Source organism: Canis lupus, chromosome 30 (assembly GCF_048164855.1).
Source record: "Canis lupus baileyi chromosome 30, mCanLup2.hap1, whole genome shotgun sequence".
Lineage (NCBI taxonomy): Eukaryota > Metazoa > Chordata > Mammalia > Carnivora > Canidae > Canis > Canis lupus.
In genome coordinates, this window is record NC_132867.1 from 37,865,423 (window position 1) to 37,876,256 (window position 10,834).

The 10,834-nt window shown below is 42.8% G+C and overlaps 1 protein-coding gene across 7 annotated transcripts in view; it reads left to right on the forward strand.

Annotated features, from left to right (window-relative positions):
- Positions 1–9,206, forward strand: part of IGSF5 (immunoglobulin superfamily member 5) — a 43,941-nt gene extending 34,735 nt beyond the window's left edge. For all 7 annotated transcript variants that reach the window (XM_072807033.1, XM_072807030.1, XM_072807031.1 and 4 more), the window contains one exon: positions 8,390–9,206. In XM_072807033.1, coding sequence (XP_072663134.1) covers positions 8,390–8,485 — 96 coding nt within the window. In that variant the 3' untranslated portion in view covers positions 8,486–9,206. The remainder of the gene's footprint in view (positions 1–8,389) is intronic.
- The last annotated feature ends 1,628 nt before the right edge of the window (positions 9,207–10,834 follow it).

The window sequence follows — 10,834 nt, forward strand, 5'->3', positions numbered from 1 at the left end:
GCTGCTGTGGGGAGTGTCTTCACAGACCCATCATTCTTTCTTGGGGGCAGATATTGACTTGGGTTGCTGGGCAGCTCCAGGCCATAATATTACTCCCCATGGTTGGGATTGAGCTTAATCCATATATCTTGTCAGTGATGTGTGCCTCCCAGGCCTTTGTTGGGGAGGCGAGCTTTGATTGATGCTCAGCCATGTATCGGGGGATCTAACTGATGCCATTAGTGGAAAACAAGTGGTAGCCAGATAGTAAGACATATGAGGGGTCTATGGCACAAGAGAACATTGGCATAAGTGACAAATTGTTGGGTTCCTGGTACAAATTCAGGCTATGTCCTTAGGCTGGGTGTCAGGAAAATGGAGAGGTAAATTTCTTTCCATCACGGCTGCTCTCTTTGGCACATAAATCTTCTGATGCATTCAATCTGGCCCAGGGAGAGATAGCTAGGGAGGTATAACAGGTTCTCTTTCAAGGGGCCATCTCTTGAGTAAGGTGTGACTGGCAAAAGGGAGTAATCACCAGGCTGTGAAGGATGTTTCCTGTCAAACCTCCACAACTGGACCTGAGTGGGAGCTGTGGGCTGATGGAAGAGTTCTTTTCACCCAGAACAAAGCATGGTCACCCAAGAACAAATTTCCTCCAGCCCTTATTTCTGCGACTTTTCTATAGTTACCTTTTACTGTCACCTGTCTTTCCACCAGACAAGCCAAAATGCTTATGTCTGGAATCGGGGGCATGAGGTAGGCAGGGAGGGAGTCAGAAAATATTATGTCAAATGATCCCCCCACTGAAGTAGAAATGAAGACAAAGGGGAACTCTAGATGCATTTGGATACAGGAATGGAGAATGATGTTTTGGAGCTAGGAGTAGATGCTTCTTAGGCTTGAATGTTTTGAAAATATGCAGGGAGAGAAACTTAAGAAGTCTTTGCTACTTAAATATGTAACCAACTAAATAATCTATTGGTGGAAAAAGAACAGTGGCCTGAAGGTGCTGGGCCCTGGGGGATGGTCACCTGTGTTTCTTGAAGTGTCTGTCAGGCTTCTAGGGGAAGGTGCATCTCAGCCCAGAGCATTAGGGTCCCTATGAAACCAAACAGAATGTAAGGAAGAGGAGCTGCTTTTGCCTGGGCTAGAAACTGGCAGAGAGCTATTTAATCAGCTGTATTCTTCTACTTAGAGTGTGAGAGCTTTAGTGCAAGCACAGTTTTGAAGAGTTCCATCTCCGATCATTAACCAAAGAGTGCCTCTCAGGTATGGGCTTAGGCCCTGTCTGCAGGTTGCCAGACAATCCGGACTCAAGATGTGGTCTACGCTTTCCATGAGCATGTAGTGAACGGAGGGAGCAAGACAGATGGCAGAGGGAGTGGTCTGGCCTTGGAGGATACAGGCCTGCATGTGGGCAACTGGCCACTTGAGAGCTGCCAAGTGGCCAAGCCACTTCTTATAGAAGCAGGTCAAGGTGACCTGTGGCACAAAAGTCCCTTTTAGAACTTCTCAATGCCAGCCCTGCAGCCCTGCCTGGTCCATGGGGCCATGTTCTTGATGTACAGGTGGAGGAGGACCTTCCTCAGAGCTTGTTAGGACTTGGGGCAGGAATACTTGAACCTGTGCTTTCTTGTCTCCTAGCCTTTCTCCATTCTGTAGTGAGCTTTGACAGTTAACAGCCCGGGAGAGGCAGCTGGGAGCTTCTCAGACCCTCTTCATCTTTCTTTCATCTGGGCCTCCTCCCCACAGGCCTCAGTATGACTCTGGCCCATGACAGAGCCACCCATGCTGTTATGGGGTGTTTCCATTCCCAGGGGCTCCTCTGGGACTCCTGCCCAAAAAGCTGGCTTGTTGGGAGTTTAGGACTGTTAACTCCAGACTACACAATTGTGCAGAAAATCTGTACTAGCCTCGGGTCCTGAAAAATCCTTAGCTCCAGCTGAGAGATTTCCAGCTGGGAGTCAGCCTGCAGCAAAGGCTTTTCCCATTCCCCATCACCATGGAGCTGGTGGGGGCAGATGCACATCTTATCCATGGAGGCATGGCGTACACATCAGCAGCCAAGGCTCCCATTTTGTATTAATAGATCTCACAGTGGGGTGATCTTGGCTTTGCCGACAGCACAGCTACTGTTGAGTACATGCTCTTGTTTTCTCTTCATGCTGGCTTTCTCGTCTGCTCAACCCGCTGGTCTTATTTTCGCTCAGCATTTTCAGATCTTAACTAATGGGTGGCCATGGACCACATGCAGTCCAGCACAGCATTCCCAGGTGCTCATTAAAAGTTATTTGTTGGGATCCCTGGGTGGCGCAGCGGTTTGGCGCCTGCCTTTGGCCCAGGGCGCGATCCTGGAGACCCGGGATCGAATCCCACGTCGGGCTCCCGGTGCATGGAGCCTGCTTCTCCCTCTGCCTGTGTCTCTGCCTCTCTCTCTCTCTCTCTCTCTGTGACTATCATAAATAAATTAAAAAAAAAATTAAAAGTTATTTGTTGAAGTGCAGAATGTCTTCCATGTCTCGCATTCTGGTGTCACAAGCAAGGAGATACAAGGAATGTATGTACAGTAGAGATGGTCCCCATGTGGATAATCACAATCTGGTCATGACAAGCTATATTATTACACTGGTATAAATTAGTATGCTTTGTAAAAATATTGTGTTTTGAGTCATTGAATAAAAGTGAATAATTCCATGTCAGATTGCCACTTTAATACTTTGCAGTCTTGGGCACTTTGGTTTTCAAGGGTATCCTGTTCAAACACCAACCAAAGAAGGGGAAGCCTGAAAGGCTAAGGGCTGCATATAGGAATTGTTAATGTGGCCTTTAGGATGACCAGATTTTTTGGTCCTACCTGTGGACCACCTGGCTCAGTGGACTTGGGGAGCAGCCTGAGTGCATCTGAGTTTTAAGACAACACGAGGTAGTTGTCTAGGTGGCTGGGTCTAAGGGCAATTAGCTACCTTATAGCAAGATGGAAATGGGTGGCTGCTGGAAGGGACAGTGGGACATTGCCACCAACCAACTTGCCTATCTGCAAGTTGTATCTGCAAACCACCCATGGTTATGATTTGCTAGTGTCCCAGAGCATTCATAATACTCATGTTAAGTACACTGGGTAGGGGTTGTACTGGACTCTTTTCAGGGGTGGAGGGTGCTGTGCCCTTATTGGAATCATGCGGATCCCTTGCAAGTAGAGGAGGGGCCAGCCCTGAGCCTTGAGTGTATATCTGGCTTAGGGACCAGTGAAGTGCTCTGAGGAGCAGTCATTGTGTCAGGGTCATTCACATCTTCACCTTCAAGATCACAACTTTCAGCTCCACCCAGAGTCCCATGTCTGATCTCCAGGTTGTGGTGAGCCTCCATGCATTGCATCCTCAACATGCAGCACCAGCCATGATTTTAATTACATCCTACACCCAACAGTTACTAAGACAGGAAGCTGGAATTTTAATACTTAGGATGTGCTACAAACCCCATTTGTTGCTGTACCAGCTTCCATAATCAATATCCTTCTGATTGAGGTCCAGAACGCCAGAGACCCACTGGCCTTGGAGAAGATCAGCCTGAGATGTCTTGAGAATCCTCTTTTTCATATCTCTTATTATGTCCAGATGCTTTCAGTACTGACAGCCCTGAGAAAGCTTTGGAGGGGGGAGGGCTCTGCTCAGGGACAGGCTGACATGAGTCAGGTGTGTTGGTAACTCTGGGCTGTAAACACAGGAAAAGGTACCTGCTGTCTGCCTGGAGCTCTCCCCCTTGCTCATCCCCACCTCTAAGCCCACTCCCCTATTAGGATCTCCCTTGAACATGGGACTTTTCACTAGAGGTTGAGAGATGGGGGCAGTCCTTGTTCCTACCATCAACTGGCAGAAAGGAAGGATGTGCCCAGTATCCTGGATCCTAAGAAATTCTTGCTGAGGAAGGAGGTTCATCCAGCACCTGTAAGTTCCTGCATCTTGGTACCTTGCTGCTCCCTTGGTAAATCTCAGTGGAGCAGTATACCAGAAGCTCTTTGGGTGTTTGTTAAAATGCCAAGTCCTGAGTCTCTTCCAGCCTTTCTTGATCAGAATTTCCAGGAGATAGGGTCAAAGAATGGGTGTTTTAACCATGTTCTTCAGGTGATCTGCTTCAAGGATGATATTTTAATGACTCAACATAAAAATGTAATGGACGTGTATAGCGCTGTTCCTAAAGGCAAGTCATCACGGAGTCCTGGGGTTTTCCTTACAATCATGCGCTGGGAATGACTTCAACTTACCAAAAAGCATGGAGAGGAATTGAGGTGCTGTGTGATGCTGTGATGAGTGTCAGACGGAAGGGTCTCGATGCTGAGGTTCTTGACAATCGAAGTTCTTCACAATCATGGGGGAACACTTTTTTTTTTTGGGGGGGGGAACACTTTTTAAACCTCCTGTAGTTTAGGTGGGTCCTAAAGCATACTGCATTCACTCTACGTGAAAGAAAAACAAGATTTTAGGTTGTAGAGCCCCCAGAGCATGTATTAAATTGTAGGAAGGATCAGAAAGGAAAACAAGAAAGTGATGTTCAAAACTGACGTATACCAAAATGTGATGCTTCTCTCCACTGATGATCCCTATCCAGGCTAGACTTAGAGTTGGGATACATCATTCCGACTTTATTTTCTAGAAAGGAGTTTCTGTTGGTGAAGTACAGTAAACTCAGGCACAACTGCCCATAAAACATGTGAAGACAAAACTAATCAATAAAATTAGAAATTTTGACTAACAATTATAGCTAATGGGAAGGGTAAACACCCTTTATTTATTTATTTATTTATTTATTTATTTATTTATTTATAATAATAAATTTATTTTTTATTGGTGTTCAATTTGCCAACATACAGAATAACACCCAGTGCTCATCCTGTCAAGTGCCCCCCTCAGTGCCCGTCACCCATTCACCCCCACCTCCCACCCTCCTCCCCTTCCACCATCCCTAGTTCATTTCCCAGAGTTAGGAGTCTTTATGTTCTGTCTCCCTTTCTGACATTTCCCACACATTTTCTCTCCCTTCCCTTATATTCCCTTTCACTATTATTTATATTCCCCAAATGAATGAGACCATATCATGTTTATCCTTCTCCGACTGACTTACTTCACTCAGCATAATACCCTCCAGTTCCATCCACGTTGAAGCAAATGGTGGGTATTTGTCCTTTCTAATGGCTGAGTAATATTCCATTGTATACATAAACCACATCTTCTTTATCCATTCATTTTTTGATGGACACCGAGGCTCCTTCCACAGTGTGGCTATTGTGGACATTGCTGCTATAAACATCGGGGTGCAGGTGTCCCGGCGTTTCATTGCATCTGTATCTTTGGGGTAAATCCCCAACAGTGCAATTGCTGGGTCGTAGGGCAGGTCTATGTTTAACTCTTTGAGGAACCTCCACACAGTTTTCCAGAGTGGCTGCACCAGTTCACATTCCCACCAACAGTGTAAGAGGATTCCCTTTTCTCCACATCCTCTCCAACATTTGTGGTTTCCTGCCTTGTTAATTTTCCTCATTCTCACTGGTGTGAGGTGGTATCTCATTGTGGTTTTGATTTGTATTTCTCTGATGGCAAGTGATGCAGAGCATTTTCTCATGTGCTTGTTGGCCATGTCTATGTCTTCCTCTGTGAGATTTCTCTTCATGTCTATGCCCATTTCATGATTGGATTGTTTGTTTCTTTGGTGTTGAGTTTAATAAGTTCTTTATAGATCTTGGAAACTAGCCCTTTATCTGATACGTCATTTGCAAATATCTTCTCCCATTCTGTAGGTTGTCTTTTAGTTTTGTTGACTGTATCCTTTGCTGTGCAGAAGCTTCTTATCTTGATGAAGTCCCAATAGTTCATTTTTGCTTTTGTTTCTTTTGCCTTCGTGGATGTATCTTGCAAGAAGTTACTAGCCAATAGGATCCAATAGTACATTAAGAAAATTATTCACCATGACAAGTAGGATTTATTCCCGGGACACAAGGCTGGTTCAACACTCGTAAAACAATCAATGTGATTCATCGTATCAGCAAGAGAAAAACCAAGAACCATATGATCCTCTCATTAGATGCAGAGAAAGCATTTGACAAAATACAGCATCCATTCCTGATCAAAACACTTCAGAGTGTAGGGATAGAGGGAACATTCCTCAACATCTACAAAAAGCCCACAGCAAATATCATTCTCAATGGGAAAGCACTGGGAGCCTTTCCCCTAAGATCAGGAACAAGACAGGGATGTCCACTCTCACCACTGCTGTTCAACATAGTACTGGAAGTCCTAGCCTCAGCAATCAGACAACAAAAAGACATTAAAGGCATTCAAATTGGCAAAGAAGAAGTCAAATTCTCCCTCTTCACCGATGACATGATACTCTACATAGAAAACCCAAAGGCCTCCACCCCAAGATTGCTAGAACTCATACAGCAATTCAGTAGCGTGGCAGGATACAAAATCAATTCCCAGAAATCAGTGGCATTTCTATACACTAACAATGAGACTGAAGAAAGAGAAATTAAGGAGTCAATCCCATTTACAATTGCACCCAAAAGCATAAGATACCTAGGAATAAACCTAACCAAAGAGGTAAAGGATCTATACGCTAAAAACTATAGAACACTTCTGAATGAAATTGAGGAAGACACAAAGAGATGGAAAAATATTCCATGCTCATGGATTGGCAGAATTAATATTGTGAAAATGTCAATGTTACCCAGGGCAATTTACACGTTTAATGCAATCCCTATCAAAATACCGTGAACTTTCTTCAGAGAGTTAGAACAAATTATTTTAAGATTTGTGTGGAATCAGAAAAGACCCCGAATAGCCAGGGGAATTTTAAAAAAGAAAACCATATCTGGGGGCATCACGATGCCAGATTTCAGGTTGTACTAGAAAGCTGTGGTCATCAAGACAGTGTGGTACTGGCACAAAAACAGACACATAGATCAATGGAACAGAATAGAGAACCCAGAGGTGGACCCTGAAGTTTATGGTCAACTAATAATCGATAAAGGAGGAAAGACTATCCATTGGAAGAAAGACAGTCTCTTCAATAGATGGTGCTGGGAAAATTGGACATCCACATGCAGAAGAATGAAACTAGACCACTCTCTTTCACCATACACAAAGATAAACTCAAAATGGATGAAAGATCTAAATGTGAGACAAGAGTCCATCAAAATCCTAGAGGAGAACCCAGGCAACACCCTTTTTGAACTCAGCCACAGTAACTTCTTGCACCCTTTGTTCTTATATAAACTCATGGGCTTTGCAAATGTTTTGCATCTTGATGAATAGTTAACACAAAGAACCCTCCTTCTCGTCTCCTCTTTCCAGGCCTCAACTCACTGCCAGTCCATTTTTCTGTTTATTTTGGGAAACTCTGTTTCTTTCTCTCCTGAGTCTGTCAGTTTTGAAGGGTGTGCGCATGAACGACTTGAAATGTGGATCAAGTCTTCCCCGCTAATCACCACCCTCCTGAGATAAACAGAAATACACTCTTGGTAAATTTAGAAAACGGCAATGCTTTTGTGCAGCCCAGCCGGGCAAACAAAAGGCAAACAACAACTGCAAAAATGTCAAGCATATTCACAGTGGAAGCCCAGTTCTTAAAGCATGTTGCTGAGGTGGCTCCACCAGCTTCCTGTTCTCCCTGTAGGACTGGGAGTCACTAAGTTAAGACCATGTACCAGAGTGATTCTATCCTCAAGACTTATTGACATTCTATTGCAACTTAAATAATGCATGGTGCCCAGTTACATTATTTAGGGTGTGCAATGCAGCTGCAGTGCTCTGGAATCTGAGCCGACACTCTCAGGACTGGCAGGAAAACATATTGCATGTTTTGCAATATGGCAATACTCTTCAGCAGGCATTAGCCCCTCTGGAGGAGTATGTGATTTGCTTGGGATCACATTTCCCAATGAGAATGGCAAAGACTACATTTCTGAGAGGAGACAGCAGCACGGCTGCCTGGGGGGACAGTGGGGTGACCTGTACAGGGGGTTGTTCAAATTTGTCCCTTGCCTTTAGAAGGAAAGTATGGTTTTAAAGAAGGTTAGAAATATTTTATATTTTCATACAGAAGTTAGAATTTCCATAGGAAGAGTTAAAAAAAAAAGAAAACAAATTGGAACAATGCATCTTTGCTATTAATTTGCCTTCATACAAACAAATATTGGGTTCTTTGAACTGCATTGCTCATTAGGCCCTGAACTCAGAAACTTCTAGAGTGTGTGGTCATTGAAAATAATGAAATAAAGGAAGGACGTGTGTTGACATTTTGGTTCCTCTCTGGGCCCTCACATTTCATCTTATCTGATGAGTGGAGCTTTCTGCTCAGGTGTGCCTTTTACATTCATCTCCATTGATTAAATCCATCTTCTCTTTGTCACCAGGGACATGACCATCAGCGGCCAGGCCCGGTAGGTCGCCCACAGGTTTCCTTCATCATGACCAGTCCTAGGACTGTCAGGAACGTGACTTTGGTCTAGTGAAGATGTCCCTTCAGTTCCATTTTGCACGAGGCTGATGACCTGCATCAACAAATATAGTCCTTCCTCTCTGCCCCAAGCGTGGGCTCCCGCTCTGCCAGTGGTACGAGGAAACAGTGAAGCCGGAGTAATCTGAATGGACACTTCATAGTGAGAAAAGGATCTATTTCCTCACCTTCCAAAGTAGAATTTGGCTTTCAAAAATGTTTCAAGATTTTAGTGAATTCCACCAAGTAACTAAGTAAAAGCTGCAAATTCATCATCTTAATTTACTTATCACTCAACACTCCTTGCTAATCCAATAAATGCAGATAAGCCTATATCCTACCATGACTTTTAAAATATTTTTTTATTTTAAATCATATAAAGATGATATTTATGTATGTTTAATATATGGGGCATTATTGTATATTATCCATGAAAAAAGAGCATACACATTAGGATCAAACAGAAATCTAGGATTGCCTGGAAAATCAGAACTTATGGGTTAGGAGTAAGATTAAAATCAAAGCCGATACGCATATTGTGAAATATTTCATCATTGGATATTTATATGAAGACATTCACTTTTATCTGCTCCTTATCAGTCTTGCTCTCGTGTTGTCCGATGGGTTAGATGTGGATTATACTTTGTGGGGGATGTACCTTACATGTTACAAATGCTGTGAAAAAACTGGAAATGGATAACATGTTCTTTAAGAAATAAAAGAGAAAACACTAAGCCGTATGTATTGCCTTTCTTAATTCCTTACTATTCAGGTAATAGTTTAAGGAATCATGATATTTAGGAATCAAGCAATTCTAAGAAGTGAAACCAGAGATGTCTGTAAATAAAATCATATCTTCATGTTAGTCTTTGATTACATTTGCCTCATAAAGTTAATATGAACGTAGTTATGAAGAATAAAATTACTGCATTTTCTACATATTTATTTTGTGTGTAGATATTGTCAGTGCATCTCCTGCCCATCTCTTCATGTTTACCCCAGAGGCAGGACTATTATTTGGCTGAGTGCTATGCCAGTTGGTACAGATTTCTATGATGCTTAGTAATTAGAGACAGTAATTAACAACACGCCCAATATGGTCCTGCTAACATGGAATGTGACTTTTAAAATGTGTTGAGATTTTAGTGTTGCTTTATTTATTTATTTATTTATTTATTTATTTATTTATTTATTTATTTATTTATTTATTTTTAGTGCTGCTTTAGAGTTAGTATTTTAAGTTTTTTAAAAAATTTTTTTATTTATTTATGATAGTCATACACACACACACACACACACAGAGAGAGAGAGAGAGAGAAAGGCAGAGACATCGGCAGAGGGAGAAGCAGGCTCCATGCACCGGGAGCCCAACGTGGGATTCGATCCTGGGTCTCCAGGATCGCGCCCTGGACCAAAGGCAGGCGCTAAACCGCTGCGCCACCCAGGGATCCCTAGAGTTAGTAAGTATTGATGACAAGAGCTAGTATATGCTGGGTGCTGAACAAACATTAGGTCTGGGGAGGAAAGGCGGGGTGGCTCATCAGGACCCACATACCCTACCTGCTTTCCCTGCGCTGTGCTGGCTCTACAAAAACTCCAGCTGCTCCCAGGCTCCTTCTACAGTAAAATAATATACATATTTCCTTCCTTAGAATCAATGTTGTTTATTATAAAAAATTAAAAACACAGTTTTAAAAAATGGTTTTGAAAGCACCCCTAATTCTATTGTTCAGAATTAGGTGTTGTTAGGTAAGTATGTGTCTGTTCACACACACGTGTTTGCATAGATGCATACACATGTGCATTTTGTGAGATTTGGATCATCATAAACCTTATTTCATAGATTGCTCTTCTCATTTGATGTGATCCTGAAGATTTATAATTGCCTATGACATTTTAGCTTTATTTGCTTAATAAAAATATTTGATTGAAGCATAAGTCCAGAAAAGCACACAAATTGTAGGTAATATAGCCTGGTTACTTTTCACAAAGTATATGAGCCTTGAGTGGGGACATGCAGAACTAGAGCCCCTTAGCACCCCGGCCTCCCCATCCCCCTCAAATCACTATCTGCCCCTTCCTCACAGGTCACCTTTTGCCTCCAGATGTGTTAAGATTTTAGTGATTCCTTAAATGATGTGAATTCATCAGGGTGATGTTTCTTATCACTTAACACTCCTGCTTGCTAATCCACTCAATGATTAACAAAACTATGTACCACCATGATTTAGAAAATATTTTTATGATCTTATACATGCTGCCTCTACCCTGAGCCCCCTCTTGGAATTGGTTATTACTAATTCCAGGACTAATTGCTGGCACAAATGGGGCTGTGGCTGGTATCTCTTCTGACCCACGGTGC